Source organism: Phocoena phocoena, chromosome 18 (genome assembly GCF_963924675.1).
Source record: "Phocoena phocoena chromosome 18, mPhoPho1.1, whole genome shotgun sequence".
Lineage (NCBI taxonomy): Eukaryota > Metazoa > Chordata > Mammalia > Artiodactyla > Phocoenidae > Phocoena > Phocoena phocoena.
In genome coordinates, this window is record NC_089236.1 from 6,587,637 (window position 1) to 6,609,875 (window position 22,239).

General features: G+C 54.9%; 1 protein-coding gene across 1 annotated transcript; it reads right to left on the reverse strand.

Annotated features, from left to right (window-relative positions):
• Positions 1 to 648: 648 nt before the first annotated feature.
• On the reverse strand, positions 649 to 16,869 carry SLC7A1 (solute carrier family 7 member 1). The gene is made up of 11 exons (XM_065895877.1): positions 16,500 to 16,869; positions 13,275 to 13,433; positions 11,433 to 11,607; positions 9,722 to 9,843; positions 9,017 to 9,239; positions 8,154 to 8,293; positions 5,106 to 5,208; positions 3,181 to 3,398; positions 2,788 to 2,954; positions 1,973 to 2,081; positions 649 to 752 (listed from the first exon to the last, which is right to left on the reverse strand). Exons 1-11 carry the CDS (start codon positions 16,867 to 16,869, stop codon positions 649 to 651), a joined length of 1,890 nt encoding a protein of 629 aa, XP_065751949.1.
• Between the last annotated feature and the right edge of the window lie 5,370 nt (positions 16,870 to 22,239).

The window sequence follows — 22,239 nt, forward strand, 5'->3', positions numbered from 1 at the left end:
GGCCCGGGGCCTGGACGGCTGGTGGCCGCAGGAAGTCCGGGGGGAGTGGCCACCACCCTGGCCCCGCGCAGAGCCCGGTCCCGTGGCCCGAGTGTGCAGTGTGCGAGGGGGGCCGGAGCCCCTGCCTGGAAGGAGGTGGGGGGGGGTCACAGTCCTCAGGCCCCTCCGGAGGCAGCTCAGCAGAAGCAGGAGAAGGAGACCGTCTAGTTTTCCTTCCTAAGTAAACCACACCGCTCTCCTCAGGCTGGGGGCGGCACAGCTGGGGACAGACCGTGTCGCGGTGCTCGGCTGGCATCTGGGGCGGCTGTTCGGGGCTGGGCGGGGAGGCGGGGACTGGAGTGTCCAGCACAGTCCCTGGAAGGGAGGCCGGACCGCTCAGGTGATGAGAGGAGGTGACCTCCATTCTGCCCAAGGCCGCAGCAGCAGGGGCGCCCGGCCGGCGAGGAGAAGGGCTGCTGTCTGTCTTGCTCAGAGAGAGGCTCAGAGGCAGGTGGGCAGCCTCGGCCCCGTGGCCCCAGCTGGGAGCTGCCAGGTGACGGGCCCAGCGGGCCGCCCCGTCGCGGCACCGTGCTCTCTGGGTGCGGGCGGGTCCCGTGCATGCGCAGGGGGAGCGAGGTGCTGCCGGGGCCTTGGGGGCAGGGCTGTGCGTCACTTGCAATGGTCCAAGTGACCGTCAGGAGTCCTTGCTGGGTCAGCGGCCAGGGACGCCTCCTCGCTGTGCCAGAGACCATAGCCAAAGTAGATGAAGAAGCCTGCGGGCCGAGGGCAGAGACCGGGTGTGAGTGGGCACCGCCGGGTCCCGGGAAGCAGTCCCCGCGGCAGCCTCCGCAGGTGACGGCCCCAGGCAGGGCCCCGTGGAGGAGGGCGCGACGCATCGTGCAGGGCCGCCTCTACGCTCAGCAAAGGCGCGTCCTTCTGGGCAGCCTCAGGCCGGGGGAGCGGCTGGCTTCGGGGCCCCGGGGGCGGGGGTGCGCGCTGGTTCCACAGCCTCATCCGCTGCCCACCTGGCGGGGTGCCCCGCGGCCGCTGGGCGGGGGGGAGGGGGGGGACCAGGACAGACCCTGTAGGAGTCACGCCGTCCCCGTCACGGTGGACTTCCAAGGGCGCTAGGGCTCCCCAGGCTCTTCGTGCCGTCTGTACAGCCCTCGTTCTCCCTACCTGAGTGACTTAGACATTCAGGTAGCCTGGGACTGCGTGCAACCCGTGAATTTAGTCATTCCGGTGAGTGTCAGGGGCCACAGAGGTCCGTGCTCCTCACTGTCCTCCCACCCCGGGGCCACCTTTGTGCCAGTGACACAGGAGAGCAGGCCCTGAAGGAAGGACCCAGCCACCAAAAGCCCTGGGACCCAGGAGAGTGTCGGGAATCCTCCACCTCTGCCACCTCCACTCCCGCAGTCACTGGGGTTGGGAGGTTTGGCCGCAACACAGCCTGGAGGTCACTGCTCTTGTCAGTGGCCCCGACCGGTCAAGGCCAGTCTCCCGGGCATCGGCCCCCGGCCTCTGACACTACACAAGGAACCCGGGTCCATCTCTGCAGCGCCTGCTGTCAGAGGCCCAGAGAGGGGCCACGGTCGGTGCTAAATGGGGCCAGTACCCAAAGGGTGACCCCCCTGCTTCCCACAGGCCCAGCCAGTCCCCGCGGCCCAGTGTTTGGGATGGACAGCAGACTCACGGGCTCATTCTGAGAATGTCAAGCTCTGGCCCGAGATAACTAGTTCAGACAAAGGCTTTCAAGTTATCTAAAAGGGAAGGGAGGACCCACAGCCTACCAGGAGTTCCTCACTGTCAAGAGAGGAAACCGCTGACTACACGTGTTTTGAAATCTGAAACGGGGGCGGCTGGAGGGCACAAGCCATCAGCCAGTGGCAGGGAGGACGAATGAGCAGCTCAGCATAGGCTGGCGGGGCTGGGGGCCTCCAAGAGCCACTGGGACATCACGTGCTGGTCACCTCGAAACCCACAAGTCACGTACCTATCAGCATCCACACTGCAAACCGGACCCACGTGCCTCGGTCCAGCTGCATCATGAGATAGACGTTCACGAAGATGCTCAGGACTGGGAGGACCGGCAAGAAGGGCACCTGCGGAGACAGGAGGCGGAGCGTCAGGTCTGACAAGACGGAGAGGGCGAGACAGACGGCATCTGCTCCACTCATTTAGCGAAACTACCCAAGAAAGGAGCGCACCCGAGGCTGATACAGACGGCCAGGTCTACGTGGCGAGGGGCTGAGTGCCAGTCCCCAGTCCCGTACCCACACCCCGTCTCCCAGCACACACTCCTATCCCCCCAGCACCCCACAAATATACCCCCGCAGGCAAATCCTAGTAGGTGGGAGTTTGTTCTACGCTACTAATCGCCAAAGTGAGCTGTCGTCTGTCTAACTTCCCCTCTTACTCTTCCCCTGAAGGGGCCGGAAGAGGGGCTTCTGCTTTATTTCTAAGGCTGAACTACCTTATTACGTGTAGAATCTAAAAATGCAGAAGCCCTGGTCATCCCCAAGGCTTGGTGATGACATGCGATCCACCAGGGCCAACGTTTATTTATGAGAAGCCCAGAGGACGCAGGGCGCTACCCCACCTGAGAGCCAGGGCCCGGCCTCTCTCAGCAGGCGCCGTCTGTGCCCGGGAGCCCCAGGCTCACATCCCTCGAGGCCGGCCAGCGAGCACCTCCCTCCGCCCACCCAGGCCTCGCAGAGCCCAGGCAGGCAGGGCGGCCTCCCGGCAGGAGCGCCAGGCTCACGGCCTCCCGGGGGGTTCCCTCCAGCCCGGTCAGGCCGAGCTGCTCACCTTGAACGAGAGCTTGGTCTTGCTCTCGGGCTGCCGCCAGATGATGGCTGTGACCACACAGCAGAGGAAGGCGGAGCCCACGAGCACGAAGACTGCCCACAGCTCCCCATTTACCAGGGCCCCGTTGCCAAGTACAGCCACCATGCAGAAGGTGATGACCAGCAGGGCTAAGAGGGAGAGAGAGAAATGCACTTCAGTCATTTCCCAAGTTCCCACACACAGATATCCTCAGTTCTCCCCAGAACCCATGGAGAGGGAGGCTCCATTTCTGCAGGCACCCACCCCAGTTAGGACAGAATAACTGACGTCACGGTCCAGGGCAAGTGCGGCTCTTGCCCACCCCCGTGGATAAGCAAGACCCCGAACACCGCACAGGGGAGGGCAGGCTCTTACCTATGAGGCTGGTTGAGATGTTCACAATTAGCCCAGAGAATTTGGAAGGCTCTGTATTTTGCGGTGAGAGTACGGTTTTCAGAGAAAATGTCTCTGCTTCTGGTAAAAAGCCCGTCTGGGAATCGCTGGTGCTCCCCAGCTCATTCTGGTAGACGGGGTCGAGCTCGTCACTAGTCCTGGCCATCTGGTATACCATGTTAGGCTGCTCCGGTTGGTACCTGTGAAGCGGCAGTTTGCTTGACCGTCGTAATGTGCTTTAATTAACAAGCAAAAGGACACACACCAACTCAAGTTCTTAGTAAGCCTTCAGAGGTAAGCTGCCCAGGACACAGGGCCTAAAACGGGAAGAGGGTGATCAGAATGATACATTTTCCCGCAAACAGAAAGAGAGGAGGAGACCCAGGCCTCACCTTCTGCTCCCACCTCTCTGGGCAACACCCTCCCTCGGTGTCTCTGTTATGAGGCAACTTGACCTCCACCATGAACCAGCCCAGAGGAAGGTCCCGAGAGTGTCTCTTGCTCTGAAAAGTAGCACTGGCCCTTGGATGCTTAAGATATTAGGCCACTTCCAACAAAACTATGGCTGTAAGGGGGCTAACAGCACAGACAGAAATAGAAAGCAATTACGTTAGGACCCTATCTGGTGCAGAGAGCCAGAGAACTGTGTCTGCAGTCTGATGAATTCGAGAAACGCTGTTTGCAAGACTTAACTGGATCAATTTATTTTAAAACTCCAAGTGCCTTGGAATAAATAACTCTGTAGAGCTGGGTGAAGGACCATGATTTTCAAGACACAAGCCTCCCGCAAGTGAAACACTCATTTTAAATGAGGCTCCGTATCTTCCCAGCCAAGATGATCAAAGATCGGATCCTTCCCACCCGCTTTGCAAAACGGAGCGCTCTACGAATTATTCTGCATATAATCTAAGAGCCAATATAAGATATTTAACCACTTTTTTCACTGACTCACTCATACAATACCATTCGGTCTGTTAAGACAGTGGGGTGGAACTCAGATTTTAGCACTGAGCTCCTGGGAAGGAAGAAGGGGTGGGAAACTAGCCAACTAGCTCTAGCTGACTCTGCAGAGCCACTACTGAGGCTCAAGCCAGGTAATTAGCTGTGGAGCACGTTAGGGATGGAATCAGTGCCCTGAGAAAGTGGGGGGGGGCTCTCCCCAGGTGACACACTGAGCACCTGCACGGGCATCTGTTCTCATCATGTGCCCTTACCTGGGGTCGTTCCTGCCAGTGAGAAAGCAGAGCCCTGTCTCCCAGAGCAAAGGGAAACTGGAGCAGGGGTGTGCTTGAAAGGAGGGGCACCGAGGCAGCGGAGGACCCCAGGACACCAAGCCTCGGCCCAGAACTGCTTTATTAGGGCCCTCCACGGGGCTGGCCCGGTCCAGACAGGACTCCAAGCCAGAACCGGGAGAGTCTTCCTGAACATTGTTGGCTACTCCGGGGCCTGTAACGGCACTCACTCCTCTGGGGCCGGTGCACTGCTGCCACGGAAGCATCACACTGACCCACGTTTCACAGGTCTTGGATTCTCCCAATTCCCACCAGGGCCTGACCCCAGTCCTCTCTGTCCCAGAACCTGGACCAAATTGAAATCGTTACCCTAAGCCTTCAAAAATTCTGATCCAAGGATCCAGGCCCAACAGTCGGGTTGATAACCTGTCTCTACCCTCCCAACATCTAGCCAGGAAAATCAGGGCCCATGAGAGAGACAGGTGGGGCCACCCCGGACTCTTCAGGGATATTCTCTGTAACCAGGCTTTCAACCACCAGATGCCACCCTCTCCCAGGTGGGTCCCAAAGGAGCTGTCCGCAGCCTAAAGTTTACACTGTATAAACCACTGACACAAACTATTAAAAAGAAGGCTGGCAGGGTGCCTGTCCTGGAACCCAGAAAGCCGTACCTACCGTAAGACCAACACACAGGCAGCCACCAAAGAGTAGGCCAGGAGAGTGCCAATGGACATGAGATCCACCAAGTCCTTCAGGTCGAAGAGGAAGGCCATCACACCTGGGGAGGAAACGAACGTCAGGACCGAGCATGGCCCTCCACAGCCAGCCAGAACCACAACCCACCTGCGACCCAGGCTGTGTGAGGCGTGCTGCTTCTACTTTCCCCCTCGCTCTCCCCGGCCCTTTCCGTGGAAAAACACTGTGACTTTGCTTAAAGGGGAGGAGAAAAGCTCAGGATTAACCATGTACGCAGCTCTCAACAGACAGTAGTAACAATTAACATTTATATGGAGAGCACTTCCATCAACAGGATCCCTTCTGACCCTCATGGCAATTTTGCCAGCCATCCCTACACTACAAATGGAGAAAGTGAAGTTCAGACATGTTGAGAGACTTACCTAAGGTCACACAGCTATTAAGTGGAAGAGTCAGGCTCTAAGCTAGCTTCTTATGGCTCTGAGTCCAATGTGTCTTCCCCTACACCATACAGACGCACAGACAGACATGTATATCTATCCATCCCCCCATCCACCACCCACCCATCCACCACCCATCCACCATCCATCCATCCATCATCTACCCATCATCTACCCACCCATCATCCATCCATCAACTATCCACCCATCATCCACCCCTCCATCATCCAGCCATACACCATCCACCCATGACCCATCCACCCATCCATCCATCATCCATCCATCCATCATACATCATCTACCCATGCACAATCCATCCATCCATCCATCCTCCACCCATCCACCCATCATCCACCCATCCATCCATCCATCCTCCACCCATACACCACCCATCCACCCATCATCCACCCATCCATCCATCCATCCACCCATCCACCCATCCATCCATTCATCATCCATCCATCCATCATCCACCCATACACCACCCATCCATCATCCATCCATCCATCCATCCATCCATCATCTACCCATCATCCATCCATCCATCCATCATCCATCCATCCATCATCCATCTGTCATCCACCCATTCATCCCTCATCCCTCATCCAATGGCACTCGTGAGCATGCCAGTCACTGGGTGCTAGGTATGTGCCATTGAACAAGGCAGACCAGACAGCCGCTGGCCTCCCCAAGCATTCACCGGAGACTCGCATCAGCAGGCAACAGTGGTGAGGAGGCGGCTGGGGGCAAGTCCACTGCCCTCAACAGAGGATTCTAACCCAGAAGATGGGCGTGGAAAGCAGTGTTATTCCCAGACAATACAGTCCCTTCACCATGACCCCACTTCAAGCAAAACAAAACATGCATGCTTCTTTGAAAATCTTTTGTAGATTTTTATGAGAATATGCATGTCTATTTATGTGGGTATATGTGTCAAGTTTCCCATTTAAAAAATAACTTGGCTGGATCTACTTTGGGATATTTTCAAATCACATGCAATCAACACAAGTTGAAACATAAACACTAAGCCGTAACTTTTCCACAAATATTTCTCAAGCCCACACAGACCACTGCAACTAAAACAAATTCAAATTGAGGCTAAAAAACAGAATTAAAGAGCAGTGAGGCCCTTCTGGATAATTAGAAGAGGATCCCCCTGTGTGTGCTACAAATGCCTACGCTCCCACTCAGAGGAACTCGAGCCAAACTTCTTCCACGTGAGGTGATTTTAGAAAACTAAATACTTATTTACCACCCCTGCCAAACAAAAAGAAAAAGCAAACCCCTGGTTTGGCTATGTGAGTACTCTACAGTCACTTTAAACATTATAGTTTGATGTCCCTTAATCAGCACAGGAAAGAAACTAAGGCCAGTCTTCAATACAATCAAATTACAAGTGAACACTGAAAAAACACTATTTCCAATTCCTTAATCCCTTAAAACATACTGGTCACATTTTGACACACGGTGCCCCTTAATCTGCCCACTGCCATCACCCTCAAGAATGCAGACTCACACAACAAACGTGTAAAATAAGAAAAACTGGCTTTCCTTCATTATATAATGTTAATCCAGAAAACTATACGCACACGTTGCTAAGGGCGTAAATGCTACTAACAGCAATTCACTCTTTAAGATGGTCACACGCCTCACTCACGGCTATTTGACAAGTTCCTGTGATACAACTGTGACTGGTACCATGTGTCATCATTCACCAAGAAGACCCACTGCTCTACTCATGGGCTGGAAGGAACCAGCCATTCTGGCCCCAAAACAAACCAGGAACCAAGAGGCGAGCTCTGCGCTCACCGGGCGACAGCAGCCTCACTTCGCCTCTCTGAGCCTCCGCTTCTCATCTGTGTGCACCTGCCTCCTGGGCTATGCAACGCAATTCAAGGAGGAAACATAAAAAAAAAGCACAGTCTCCTTGCGGGGCTGCCATGGCTTTCACGGCACACACAGAGCTCCAAGGGTTCTCTAGCCCCCGGCTCTCAGCTCTCGGAACTGTCCTCTTGGCGAGGGACCCAATATGCGGTCATGTCGGCCTCCTCTGGACCTGCCATTGTTTACAAACTCAGGGCGAATGGCTTCACCAGCCACACCCTCAACGTCCCCTGGGGAACAGGTGACACGCGTTATAAAGCATCGATCATAAGGGCTTCTCACTTCCCAGAGAATTCACAAGCTAAGACACACGGATGGTGAATTTCCAGTACCAACAAAAAGTCACTTGGTTTGTACCGTGTAAAATGTCGTCCCACCAAGGTCTGCTCAGGGACATTCAGAAGAGGGGAAGGACACCGGGCTTTGAAGGAACAGCGTGTATTCTAAGCTCTGTCCAATGAAACGGTAACAATTAAAAAATTCAAATTGTTTGAGAATTCCATCACATCCTCTGTAAAACTGGCTTCTGCCTTTTGTCAAAAAGGCACTTAGTTACCTTGAAATAAACCAGGTACAAGAGTAAAAACCCAAAGTTGAAAAAGACTAGTTACAGTGTCTCTCAGACCAGCACAATTCAAGATGTTTCCCTAGGGAATAATGACTCCACTGCTGAAATATTGGCATGGGAAATCCCGGTTCTTACCAGCAATGGCACCTGAGGTTAACGTGGCGATTATTGGTGTTTTGGTCCTGTCGTTGATCTGGGCCAAAAATTTAAACAGCAGCCCATCTTCAGCCATGGCGTAGATAACTCGAGGCATGGGAAACATGGACCCTAAAAGGCTAGATGAGAGGAAAAGCAAAATGCATCCATAAAATATCTTATGGGAATAAAGGCACCGTAACGCACCATGCATGTTTACCACCGAGGAGAGGCAGCTGTCTCCAAACTGTGAAGCCCGCACCTAAAAGACAGGGACTCAACGCACCAACCCCCGGAAAAGCACTTACTGCAAAGTCTAACAGGAACGGGAGATGTGTAACGTAAACTAGCGTGGCAGCTCGACATAGTTTTATGGAAGAAAAATTTTGTATTTATTCCCGTGATCATTTCTAGCTGAATCAAAGAGAAAATAAAAGCATCACTGCATTCATGAGGGATTTCTCTGTGGTCAGTCCGTTTTTAGCAAATGCTTCCTGTGTGTCCAGGCCAGCAGAAAACATCAGAGCAAAGTGTTGCTCGTTAAAAGGCACGTGCTCCCCTTTTCAAGGCAGCCTCTGCTTTATGGCCAAACTAAGGGCCAAAAGACAGCGTTCACAGAGGCGGCCTGGTCCCGTGGCCACAGATGGGGACAGAGAACCAGGACCTTGCTGAGTAGACAGTGCTAAAATGTGGGCTTCAGGTTCTTCGAGATGAAACGTCAGTAACACAAACAGCCCTTGGGGTGACCGACAGCAGCACGAGGGGAGAAGCCACACAATCAGGGCTGGGGTTTGGCTCTATTTCAAGGGACGAGAGGAATATTCACAGCAGACCCGCCTTCCCGAGAGTTTCCACTCCCTCACCTGGTGGAAAGGGCACAGAGGGAGCCGATGGCCACTGCGTACTTGGCGCCCTCCCAGCCCACGTGCTTGAAGGCGTCTGGCAGGGGGCTGTCCTTGTCCAGGCAGAAGTAGGGCATCATGAGTGTGAGGGCGGCCGACACCCCGAAGTAGGCGACGAAGCAGATCAGGAGGGACGCGACGATGCCCACGGGGATGGCCTTCTGGGGGTTCTTGACCTCCTCCCCTGCGAGGAGCAAGGGGTCAGCCGGGGGGCTCGGGACCACCCCATGGCACGCGGCCCTGTGGGGACCAGGGTCTTCCCCCAGCACCACAGACCACGACACCCACAAGCCCAGGGACAGTGTTCTCGGCCTTTACACTGATGGTCGGCAAGGAACACGCGGGAGGCCCGGGAGCCCGGCCTGTTCGGTCACCAGGACGACGGTGTTTTTAGCGGCCCTGTTTCTCCCAGAGGGCGCACAGGTCTGCAATCAGCCGCAGCTATGCCGTCCTCCCGGCCCGCAGGGGACTGGCGGTCTCGTTCAGGGTGCCGCTTCCCGTCAGGCCTGCCACTCGGGGAGCGGTGGAGCGGAAGATTAGCAGGAAGGTGCGCACGCACACGGTACTCAGGAGGGAGAGAGCGGCAACGGGCACACACGCGCACCCAGGGAAGGAAGCAGCGACCTGGCCGGGCGGGCCCGGGTGGGCCGAGGGTGGCGGGCATACCTGTGGTGGCGATGCAGTCGAAGCCCACGAACGCGTAGAAGCAGGTGGCTGCCCCCGACAGGACACCGGAGAACCCGAAGGGCATGAACCCCCCGACACCAGGTCTCCCCTCCTCCGTGTCACTGGAAGAGAGAGCCACAGTCAAGAGGCCAGCGCCCGCTCCGTGGTCCCCAACAGGAGCCATCCCAGCTGTCCCCGCTGCGGCCGGGCCCCCCACCCGTGGTGAACAGTCCTGGGACAGCTGTCACAGCCACCACACTCCTGGGCGACGGGCCTCCCTGCTTTTCACGGCCAGGGCTGCAAGGGGCCACCAAGCCCTTTCCAGACGCCCCGGCTAAATACTGATTTGTGTGGGGCAGGGACCGCAAGGCAGGGTGCCCGTCAGGAAGGGGAGGAACCGGCGACCGCAGCCTCTCCTCTCCTGACCCCCAGAGCATGGCTCAGCTGCCCGCCAGGCGCGGCGGTCCCCGCCCGCCCGGGGCCAAAATGCAAAGTCTTGCACGTTTACCAGCGGCTCATGTCTGAAAACAAGCATTTCCAGAGATGCCGCGGTTAGAAAGGGTGAACTGTTTCGGTGGAGAAAAGCCGCCCCTGCCTCCCGTGCGCCAGGTGAACGGCGCGGGTGCCCGTGCGGGTGGGGCAGGTCTTCCGGATCTCAGTGCACTGCCCTCACGCTCTGTCCCCTCGTGGGAGAGCTGGGCCATGCCTGTGCCCACAGCCCAGATGCAACCAGGCGCGCGAAGACGGCGTCCTCAAGGCTGACGGGACAGCCGGGCAGACGATCTGGTCCCTGAAAGCCAGCGTGTGGTCTCGCCGGCCAGTCCCACCCCCCCGCCCCGACTGTTCATTCCAGGACCCGAGACATCATTTTAAAGCCACCGCACTGTTAGGAAGGTCTCTTCATCAGAGCAGTTTAACCTTTAGCCACAATTAAAACAAAATGAAAACTCCCCACTCTCCATCCTAGGACCCTAAAATTTACCCAAAAATCTGACAAAAGAGATCAGAAAGGCCCGTTGCGACGTTTGGCTTTTGTTTCCTGGATAAGATGAGCCTGTCGGTAAGGGTGCACCCAGAGGCCTGGGGAGCTGGCCAGGCACCTGCCTCCAGCCCTGGGTGTCCTGAGCCCCAGATACGGAAGGGAGATGGGGCCACGGTCTCTCAGGGCCGACGCAACACAAGCTGAGTGCGAGTGAGAGAGATTATCATAATCGCATTCTGATCCTTCAGTAATTCTGAAAACCTCTGAAAACAGCCTGTGAGAAAAGTTCCACATATTACTTCTTTGTTCTAGGGTATCAAATAGGAAGGCATTTCAGAAGAAAGTGGCTCCCACCACGGTGCTGCAGAGAAGATCTTTTCTGAAAGCAAAACTCAGAGCTTGATCATGAGGGAAACATGAGGGAAAAGGGATTCCTGAGTGAGTCTGACAATGAGCCCCAACCACGCACAATTCTGGAATTAGAACGAGGACGCTGCTTCCCCGACACCTTCCTCAGTCACACAGTGTACGTCAAGTACAAGGAAAGAAAACTTAACCCAGACTTCAAACAAATCAAACACCCGCAGCTACCTGACTGCCAAAGAAACAACTAAATAATAACAAAACATTCTAAGTTCAAATTACACTAAAAAAAAAGACTCGTATCGTCACGGCCGACGGCATCACCAGCCTCGTGACCGTCGCGCACCCAGAGACAGCAACACTCACTTGTTCAGGCAGAGGTGGCCAGATGTGTTCTGGAAATCCTCCTCCGTGAGCTGCCAGTTTTTAATGGATCCTTTCACAAATCCCGACACCATGATGAAGCCCAGGACCAGAACGTTGATACACGTGAATATCTTGTTGACCATGGCTGACTCCTTCACGCCCAGGGTTAGAAGTCCTGTAAAAGCGCGTCAACAGAAACTCTCTCTCAGTGTGAACCTCGTACCAGGCACGTCCTTCTGGGATGGGGACGGGGACGGGGACAAGAGGGTGACTTAGAAAGAATCCAAGCAGCGTCAGACCTCCGAGGAGGAAATGGGGCTGAATTAATTCTCATTCTAGAGGCAGGGATCAAAATAACCAGGGTCTGAGGGGGTGCTGAACAAAGCCACCAAGGCTGGCCTTCCAGATCCCCTCTGGACTCGAGACGCCAGGCCAGGGGCACCGGCAGAGGCAGCGACGTGTCAGCCAACGGCCCCCCGAGAGCAAGGCCCTCCCTCCCCCAGGAGGAAGAGAGCCCTCCCTCTTCCTGAACCTCCATCCCCCAGAGCCACCCTCGGGGGCAGGATTTCATTTCCTCCAAGAGACACTTTGCTCGGATTCTCGGGAGGGTGAGAGTTTCCCAGAAGAGGAGTCATGCACTCACTGCTAGGGGGCGCCAGCAGTGACAGCCACCTGGGCTGTGGGACCCCTGCCACGTACGGGTCCTCCTGGGACTCAGCGCACGGAGAACAACGTATAAAAGCTAGACTAGTGCCAGCTTGTAAACTCCGGATAAAGAAGACACCGAATGATAAAAAACCCACGGGAGCCACACGGCACCACTGCCGCAGGGCACGCTTCTGTAGTGAACTCTCGGCTGGGCAAGAAAAGAGGCAGGGAAGGTGCCTGGTGACACGTGACCCCTGACCTGATTGGAAACTACTGCCCTGCCGTGTAGGTCTCTCATACGTTTTAAAACAAAAGACGCTCTACGTAATAGACTGAATTCTGAAAAACAGGCATTAGGACAGAATTGAGCAATTCATCACAGGGAGCGCTTCTCCACTGTGCTTGTTCTTCAGCGTCCCTCCCTCTCGTGTTTATGAAAATCTCACTCGTGCAGACTTAATTTCTGATACACGTTCCTGCCAGCTGGACCAGAAGTACTGCTGAGACTGGCCTGTGCGGGACGATTTCAATTATGTGGTGTGTAAAATGCGGCGCGTTGTTTTTAAAACCCATCCAAGATTTTCTAACCTCAAAGGAGAATTTATCTGCATTTCAGCTTAATGTTTATATAAACAAAACTCCCATCCTAGTGGCTGAGACTCGGATAAGTGTCACTAAGAAGCTGCCATCAGCTGTGTTCAAGCCATGTCTGCGATTTAAAAATTCCGTACCAGCAACTTCGTGGTGAAGCTTATTTATTTAAAGGGTGTTTTGCCGGCCGTTGGGTGTAAACCACCCGAGCCTCCGCCAACACTGAGGCCCTCATTCCTCCACATCGCCCTGGCTGAGAAACGCCAACTTTCCTTTTCCAAGTAGTCATCCGCTGACTGCAAAGAATTTGTATTTCTGTATCAAAAAGCCTGCAGCGTTAACAAAATCTTATTCCACAGTTACGCAAACACCTGGGATTCTCTTTTAATTAAATGACACGTAACTCGACCGATTCAAGAGGTCAATCCTACGTGAATCTCTAAGCAGCCATTCTGACAAAAAAGATGTCTGTATCAGTCACAAAAAGGAGAAGAAAATGGGGGGATGGGAGAAAGAGAAAAGGAAGAAAGCAACTTATTGGGAGCCTGTCCTACACCTTGGACCCCTCGCTCCAACCCAGTGCCTTCCGGTGTGTGGCTTTACCTGTTAAGATGAGAATTATGATCACGGCAAATATGTCCGGGTTTTTGGCCAGCACCCCGGGCGCATTCAGGGCCATGTGCGTCCGTGAGAACTCCCCGATGGGTTTGCCAATCAGCTCGTCAAACGTTGCGCTCCAGGCTCTGGCTACGCTCGAAGTACCTGCCACAAAACACACCGTCAGACGAAACTGAAGGGAAACAGTTAACGGAGCACCTGTCACCAAGCTCGGCACCGGCGGCACTCACGTAGGGATCGCAGCCGGCGCACGGGGGTCCAGCGGCAGCCGCCAGACCCCGGGATGTGCTGACTCGGAAGTGAGGGTCAGTTAGTGTTTGCAGAGACGTGAGAAGTGGAGCCTGGCAAGAAACCCGTTTTCCATCACTATCAATACGACGTGTATAGCATGCGTTTCGAACGTACATGTAACTCAATTACAATAAAAGTCTAACAAACTAATGTTACCCTGAGCACAGAGAGGCACTCTGACAGTACTGAGTTCTACTTATTTGATCTCATCCGACAAGAACTCCTGAGCGCGAACCGTTCAGGTGACTTCACGACCCACTCCTGGGCTGCAGTGAGCAGGGGCCATGCTCCTCAGGAAGCGCCTCCCCTAAGACCCCAGCAGCAGAGCTGACAGGCCTGCCTCCCGCTGCGGGGGACTAAGGACGGCGGCTCGGGGCTGGCTCCACGTCAGCAGCAAAGTCCCTGCTCACCGCTGCCTCTGCTGCTCCGGGCCCGGGCGGGCACCACCTGACGCGGGCCGTGGCCCCGAGGGTCTGCCCGACGCGCTGGATGCGGCGTCCAGCACCCCAAAGGCCAAGAGCAGCTGACTGCTCTCTCTGTCTCTTAAGAATCTGAGTAACGGCACTGCTTTTCCAGCCATGCTTCTCGGGAAATGTCGCTAAAGTTCCAATATCCACAAAAAGTTTCTTTATCTTCAAAGGGGGCCCTGCTGGTGACCGTGGTCTGGATCTTCCACAGAACTTGGCCAGAGTGACCTGCAGGACTCCATTTCACCGTCTGGTCTCATGCTAAGTGTTCTTCCAACAACTCAGAAAGGAAACCACATTTCTTCATCCCGCCTATGATGAGTTCGGTCCTTCGAGGCCACAACCCAGTGAAGAAACAGGTCACTACCTCTCCTGCCCCGGAGGCCAGCTCGCTGCCAACAGGGCTGCCCAGCTTTTCCTGCCAGCCTACCCCTCCCCACCCTTGAATCGTGGCTTTTAAAAGAAACACATTTGATAGAAAAGCTGCCCTTGCTCAGGAGGTGAGGCCGAGAGCCGCCTGCAGTAGCACGGGGGTGCGTCTCACACGACAATACCACTCCGGCCAAGACCCCGTCGTCACCTGCTGGTCCAGAAGCTGCAGGCACTTCACGTTCACCATTCTGTTTCATTCGCAGGTAAATCCTCTGGAAACATAACGGCCCCTTTAAAATAGCTGCATTCCCACCGAGAGGCTGCAGCTTGTAAGGACGTGTATGGTTGCAAGTTTTGGTGCTGCACTGAGAAAAACGTGATTAGGAATTTTATTTCCCAACCCAGAAGAGTAAGCTCTCGGCAGGTGCTGGAAAGAAAGGGAGGGTGTCGCCCAGGGAGCCTGGTGGAGCCCAGGCGGAGGCCCAGCACCACACACGGCTTCCCAGAGGACGGGCGTGGGAGCCAGCGGGGCCCACGGGGTTCAACTCATCCCACGCCCCGGTTTTCTGATATTACTTCAAAGAGCTAAAGCAGAACTGGAACAGTTAGTGGCCATTTGTATTATTTCTGTTTGCGAACCGGCCACTCGTATCCTTCAGTTATTCTGACATTCACGCGTTTGTTTCTTTTAAGTGGATGTATTCCGCTTTGGCTGTAATCAAAATACAAGTAATATAAAGAGAGTAACGCTGAAACCTATCGAACAGAAAAGACTATGTTTCTGGTGTTTTCGTTTGTTGGTTGGTTGTTTCTAACGCTGACGCCAAGTCCAGAGTCGGCAAGGACGTGAGGAAAAGGGGCCCTTGGCCGTCAGGAGGATCGCAGGCAACACGGGCCTTGAAGATACGCAGGCCCACTGACCCAGACATTCTGCTTCTTAGACCATTTTAAAGGAAAAAGCACAGCTTTTTCTTTCTTATGCCAAAGTCATTAAGTAATTTACTATTTATAACAACACAGCTGGAAACAATCTAAATACCCCACAAAGGCACCCAATCAATTATCTGTATATAAATCTATATAATGGTACATCATCAAGAGTATTACTGTGGGGCTTCCCTGGTGGCACAGTGGTTAAGAATCCACCTGTCAAGGCAGGGGACACGGGTTCGAGCCCTGGTCCGGGACGATCCCACATGCCGCGGAGCAACTAAGCCTGTGCGCCACAACTACCGAGCCTGTGCTCTAGAACCCGCGAGCCACAACTACTGAGCCCGCGAGCCACAACTACTGAGCCCGCGTGACACAACTACTGAAGCCTGCGCACAGCAGTGAAGACCCAACACAGCCAAAAATAAAATAAACTTACAGAAAGAAAAAAAAAGAATATTACTATGGAAAAATAACTAATGCTATGAAAAATGTACACTATATATTGTTTTACAAGTACAGAGACACGCTAGACAGAAAAATATACATTCAGGTTCACGGAAATATTAACCGTGTTACATCCCTAAACTCTGTGAACGGAGGTCACCCTGCTCCCCCACGGGGTCTAACGTTGAGCGGGATGCCGGGCACAGAGGAGGTACCTGATAAACGTTCGCTGAAAGGATGAATGATAAGAGAATTGATTTCTCCAGGTTGTCAGAGTGGGTGATTTCTACTTTCTTCTTTGCGCTCTCCTACATTTCCTAAAGTTTTCTGTATCAGTGATGTATTTACTCAAGTAATCAGAAAAAAAATACTGAAAGAGACTACGTCCTTTTTAACTAGATACAAACACCCTACTGATTCTGTGTCTGTCGTGCTAACAGGACTGGCCTCCTTGTTGGCCTGGCTTGTCCCCACTAAGGTCATCCCATGTACTTGATCATTAAAAAGCAAGGGCAGTGATGCCCGAGGGTGGCCTCCGCCTTGCGTTAGAGGAAAAGGGAAACTGTGTAGCAGTTCAGCGAGGCGCAGGTGCCGGGGAGGCGCCAGACTCTGTGTGTCTAGGGAGCCAAGCGGGGCGCGGCCCATGGCTGGGGTGGGAACAACCGAGGCGGCAGGGGGCGGGCTCCGGGCCTCCCGGACCTACCGATGATGTAGGAGAGGATGAGGTTCCAGCCGGTGATGAAAGCCCAGAGCTCACCCACGGTGACGTAGCTGTAGAGGTAGGCCGAGCCTGTCTTGGGGACCCGAGCACCAAACTCGCCGTAGCAGAGGCCGGCCAGCACGGAAGCCAGCGCGGCCACCAGGAAGGAGATGACGATGGCGGGCCCCGCGTTCTCCCGGGCCACGGCCCCGGCCAGCACGTAGACGCCGGCCCCCAGCGTGCTGCCCACCCCCAGCGCCACCAGGTCGAACGTGTTGAGGCAGCGGGACAGCCGGCTCTCCTCCCAGCTGCAGTCCACCACCTTCCGCCGTAGCATCTGCTGACCGACGCCCACCAGCACCTTGCACCCCATCCTGCGGCTCAAACCTGCCGAGAGAAAGAACAAAGTGTGTGCTTCAGCATCGCCCCGCTCTCACCATTAACCCCCTTCATCGCAGCACGGACGGCGAGGCGCTCCCGTGTCGTCATCTACAGCTAAGGCCTCGCACGTCACGATTCCACGACCCACGGTCACAACACCCTCCCACGGCTTCCCAGTCTCAGGCTTAACCAGCGGGAGAAACACCCGGAGGCCCACGCGCCGGCCGACTGGACTCTGGTCTCTGAGCCTCCACACTGATTTCAGTTCTTAACCAAGAGCCTTCTACGGGCAGAAAGAGCACGAGAGGTACACATTAAGGATGTCGTTCCTGCCCTCAATAATCGTGCGATTTGCCAGGAAAAGCAAGACGCCATTCCAAGTGGGCTGCTGGGGAAAGAAAACCAAACCACATTTTAATTTAATTATTAGGACCCAGAGGCCTTGAATAGCAATGACAATGCCTTTTAGAGACCTTCCTGGGATCATCTGAGACGGCAGGGGTCAAGCCGTCTCCACTTTAACACAGAGTTAGGTCCAGAGCAGAAAAGCATTGAATCACTAACAAGTTAGGGCTCCTTGTAACCGTCACTACTCGGGAAAGCACTTCTCTGGACCAAAATGCTGGCCCGAAGTGCTGTGTGATGCACTCCTGATCACATGCCAAGAGGGGGCCCCCGGGCACATACGGCTCCCGGCCTCCGACTTTCACACGGGACACACCCAGTGGGGGTCCCAGGATGCCACCCACACCGTGAACAGCATCCTAGGCCAGCATCCCAGGACGGTGATTTAAACGCTGACAGACACGGCCCCGGCCAGGTGGCCAAGGTCGACATCAACAGTGACAAGTAGTTGACCGTATGATGTGATAAGAAGGGCCTTAACCTCTGACAGCCTCCTCCCCAAACCCATAAGCCCAGGCTAATCCTGAGAAAAAGATCAGACAGATCACAGGCGAGGAACTCTCTTCGAAACACCTGACCAATCGTCAGGAGTCATCAAAAACAAGGAAGGTCGGAGAACCGTCTCGAGCAGGGGGAGCCCAAGGAGACAGGATGCCACACGTCACGTGGGAGGGGATGGGATCCCGGAACAGAAGGAGGATGGCAGGGAAAACTAAGGCGGTCTGAATAAAGTGTGGACTTCCGCTGTATCCATATCGGCTCGTTAATCATAACTAAAATACCACAGTAGTGTAAGATGTTAACCAGAGAGAAAAGTGGGTGCGGGGCACGTGGGCGCACTCTGTACGAGCTTCACGGCTTTCCTATAAATCTATAAACGTGTGCTAAGATAGTTTTCAGACAACAGCATGTGCAGAGATAAGCTATCACCATGACTTTAGCTACTAAAATTTCATCTTTATGATCCACTGGTATTTACTGACCTACCTTTGCTGTAAGCAAGTCACTGGAAAGCAAAACGGTCTAAATGGAGACGGCAGGTCCAGCCAAGTCCACACCCAACCACCTGGCGCCCTGGACCGCCCGCCCACACCCTTGTGGCCCCGCCCCCTCCCAGCCTCAGGCCAGGCCCCCGTGGGTCTGTCACTGGCCAGCTCCCGGTCACAGGGGGACCAGTGGATGGTCCTCTCTGCCAGGCCAAGAGGAGAGAGAGTTTCTCAAGACTCAGTTTTTAGCTAGAGTGGGCAATAAACTCATCCGATCCGACCTCCTTCTCGTAAAGACGAGGGAAAACAGCTCAGACACCCAGTGTCAGACAGGGTCACGAGCTCGGAAGGTGCGGGGGGTGGCTCCACGTCTGGGTCTGGCGTTGGCGGCGGGGGGCGGGGGGCGGAAATGATATCACCGTCAGTGAGGTGGGGAGGAAGTGGGAGGAAATGAGGGAAGAAGACCTTGTTAGTGGAACAGCAGTGGAGCAGGAAAATCAGACACAGGGGCTGATAAGAGCTGAGAGGGCAGGGACAGACCAGGAGACACGCAAAGGAGCAATGGCGCCCGGGGTGTTTCCGGCCACGCACTGGCCAGCTGCCGATGCTCGGTCAGGCAGTGAGGACCTGGCGGGGGCTCCGGCGCTGTCCGGGGAGCCCAGGGTGCGAGTCCTCCAGGGCCTGCCTTTCTCTTTCTTCCTCCCAGGATTTACCTGGATTCATTCAGGTCAGGCTGTGAACCACAGCAAAGCCTTTGATAAACCACCGCTTGGATAACAAGTCAAAAGGGCAGATACACCGTTTCAGCACAACCCTTAGCAGAGGAATGTGTGAAGATGCAGCACATAACTTCTCAGCATCGTTTTGGGGAGGGAGGGGAGTATTTTAAGCAGCCAGGAACCTTCAAGGGAAGCGGGGTGTGAAAGCTCCCAATCACTGGTGTTGTTTCTAACTTGGCTGGTAAATGGGACTGACATTTAGAGAGAGCGCTGACCTGCTCGCGTCCTCTCCTAGATGTAGCTGTAGGTTCATAACAGACGGATTCTCTCCCCTAAACCAAGTGCAAAGCAAAGACAATGCAGTTAAATAGCGTTTTTTACCCTCAGCTTCACAGAGGAAAGTAACCCCAGGGCCCAGGAGGCACCTGCCTTCCTCTGAACCACCAGACACACGGTGCCCTGGGCTCTTTGCAAGGGCTGGGTCCACAGCGCACACGCCTTTCCAGATGTGCTGCCGTCTGGAGCAGAAGCAAGAGCGGCTGGAGTGACCCGACGGGGGCGCCTGGCGAGGGGCACACTGGAGCCTGGGGACACTTTCCCGAGAGCCTGGTGACCTCTCGGGAAATGACCCTTTAGGCCGGAATGACCCCCCTGGGCGTGCAGCTGCAGTGTGCGTACCACATGCCCCTGGGTGGCATCACCGGCACAGGCGGACACCCTCTCCAAGAACCCACTCACTAACCCTGGGGGCCGCGCACCATCTTCAAAATAAAGGGGGCGGGGCATCAAATTCTGCAAACTTAGATACAGATTTTAGACACAGGTTTTCAACCGTATGTGAAAGGGACTTCTTGGTTGAGACCACAAACCGAGACTCCAGGGAGGCAGTGGACTTCTAAGCAGGGACACAGCGCCCCCGTTTCTCACCAAGGGTCCTGGGCTGTTCCTCCCTCACAGGAGCCGGAGGGAAGTGCTCCGGGTGCCAGTGGACAGGAGCACAGGAGGGCCCGTTAGTTTCACCTTGGTTACTTCCTCGGTGCTCCCTGCTGTCTGGGGAAAGGGCAAACCCAACTCCTCTGGAAGCCACTGGGACAGAAACGCAGCTGCTGAGGCCCAGCGCCGAGAAGGAGGAAAATGCAAGTGCGCTGTCTGTTTCTACTTTCCAGGGCGGGAGAAAATGAGATGCTCGCTAACCTTGTTCAGGTTTATTTTAAAGCAACGTCCTTTCTGTCTCCTTGGGAGCCGTGCAAAAACCGTTCTCCGGGTGGCATCGCCTGGCAGCATTTCGTACACATTACGGCGCGACTCACATTCACGCCTGGACTCCCAAGGTGGGCACTCAGCCAGCAGTGAGACCAAATGAAACTTCCGTGTAAAACCCATCTAACCACGTCAACACCGGCAACGTCAGGGTCATGCGGACTTCCTGCTGCCGGGATTTACGCAGACAGTCACCAAATACTTTGAAAGGATTACCTGGAAATTACGTTACCCTCTCACGTGGGGAGGAATTTGTGCAACAGTCGACACCTACACTTTGAGTTTTTGACAGAAATCCTGTCATAGCAAGAGCCTCAGATGTGTCTTACTCCCGATTCATTTATTATTAAAGAGCACTTAACCTTATGTGTTATCCTCTCAGAAAAGCAAAGAAAATCTGCCCCTTTCCCACAGAATTTCTAACTCCAAGTTTTACTCTGGTAATCACGGTATAACAATAGGAGCAAAGTGACCAGTGGGTCCAGACAGCAGAGATAAAGATGCTGTTTTCAAGGCGTCTGACAAAGGTGGGCAAGTGGGAACTGGATGATTTTTTTTTTTTTTTTTTTTACTCTCAAACAAACGTCATGACAGTCCCGTCACCGAAAAAGTCCGCTTAATGGCTCGTGGGAGGGAGGGGAAGAGGTCAGACGTAGGCGGCGGTAGACACTAAGCTCGTAAATCCTTTGGGGAAAGTCTCAATATTGACATTTTATTGCCCATACTTGTGCTTTTCCTTTAAGCGATCTTTACAACGGTCCCAGACATGGGAGCCACCTAGAGTAAAATCTGCCCTTCCTGTGGGAGAAGGATGCACCGTGGTCCACACGTGTCCCGGGCTAGAGAAAGTAGGTCCTTGCTAGGGCGCTCACCTGTGGGACACACAGACCGGGGGGCCGACGAGCCAGCAAACTCACTTCGGCTCTCCTACGGCCACGTGGGGGACTCCCCCCAGGAGCCCCCAAGGCTCTAGAGCGCATGCAGGTTCCACAAGGAAGGGAGCAGAGGGCCCACGACAGGGCCCTCTCAACCAGATGTGGTCCAAGGGGGTCCAAAAAAAGAGCGTTTCGGGACGTGGGCCATCGTGGGGACGGAGACTCACGGCAAGGAACAAAATCTGAGTTGAAGGAAGTTCTTCTCCAAGCCGGATTCACATCCCCCAGATGTCAGGAGGACCAGGTGCAAGAGCTTAAAGTTAAAAAAAAAACTGGCGTGGAGGGGACCGGCTGATGCTGATGGAGACCCAGCGTGTGGGCACGCGGAAGGAGGGAAGGAAACAACAGAAGGGAACCCAAAGCACGGGGGCGGGGAGGGGACAACACAGCGGGGAAGGTCTGCGGTGGGTGACAGGGGCCGGCTCACACCCCACGTCCTCAATGGGCAGCAGGAGCCTGTCTGCCTCCAGGACCCGGAGTCTCTCTTAAGGTCCCTCAAGATCTACACTTGTCTGACCCCAGGCAGCACGGCCACGCTGAGGATAAAACTGAATTCCTCCAAAACTCGCACATCTCACAGCTGTTAAGATGCCCTGTGCTGACACGGCCAGGTTTAGGGAAAAGCATAAAGCCGGTCCCAACCCAGGAAGCAGAGCGTCAGGGCCGGGCCGAGGGGCGACGGGGCTCCTGAAGAGGCGTGTGGGACCAGGCTTAACGGTCCGTCTCAAAGACCACCGCCTCCACGGGGAAGAAAAGGTCCGCTCCACGCAGCGAGGATGGAGGCCTAAAGCCCGCCTGGGCCTGTCTCTGCTTCCAGTGAAGACACTTTGTGCTTGGCTGAAATCCACAACCAATAGGTAATGTGGTCTCCACCGGCATGGGGGGCACAAGGCCCACCATCCCCGGCCTTACCAGAAAGCCAACCCCCAGGACCCCTGCCCCCGGGCTGACCCTTCCTACCGATTCAATAGAACTAACCGCAGGACGCGCCAGAGGCCTCTGAGGTCCCGTAAACTACGGCAGGTACGTTCTGCATCTCAGTCCTAACTCCCAGCCA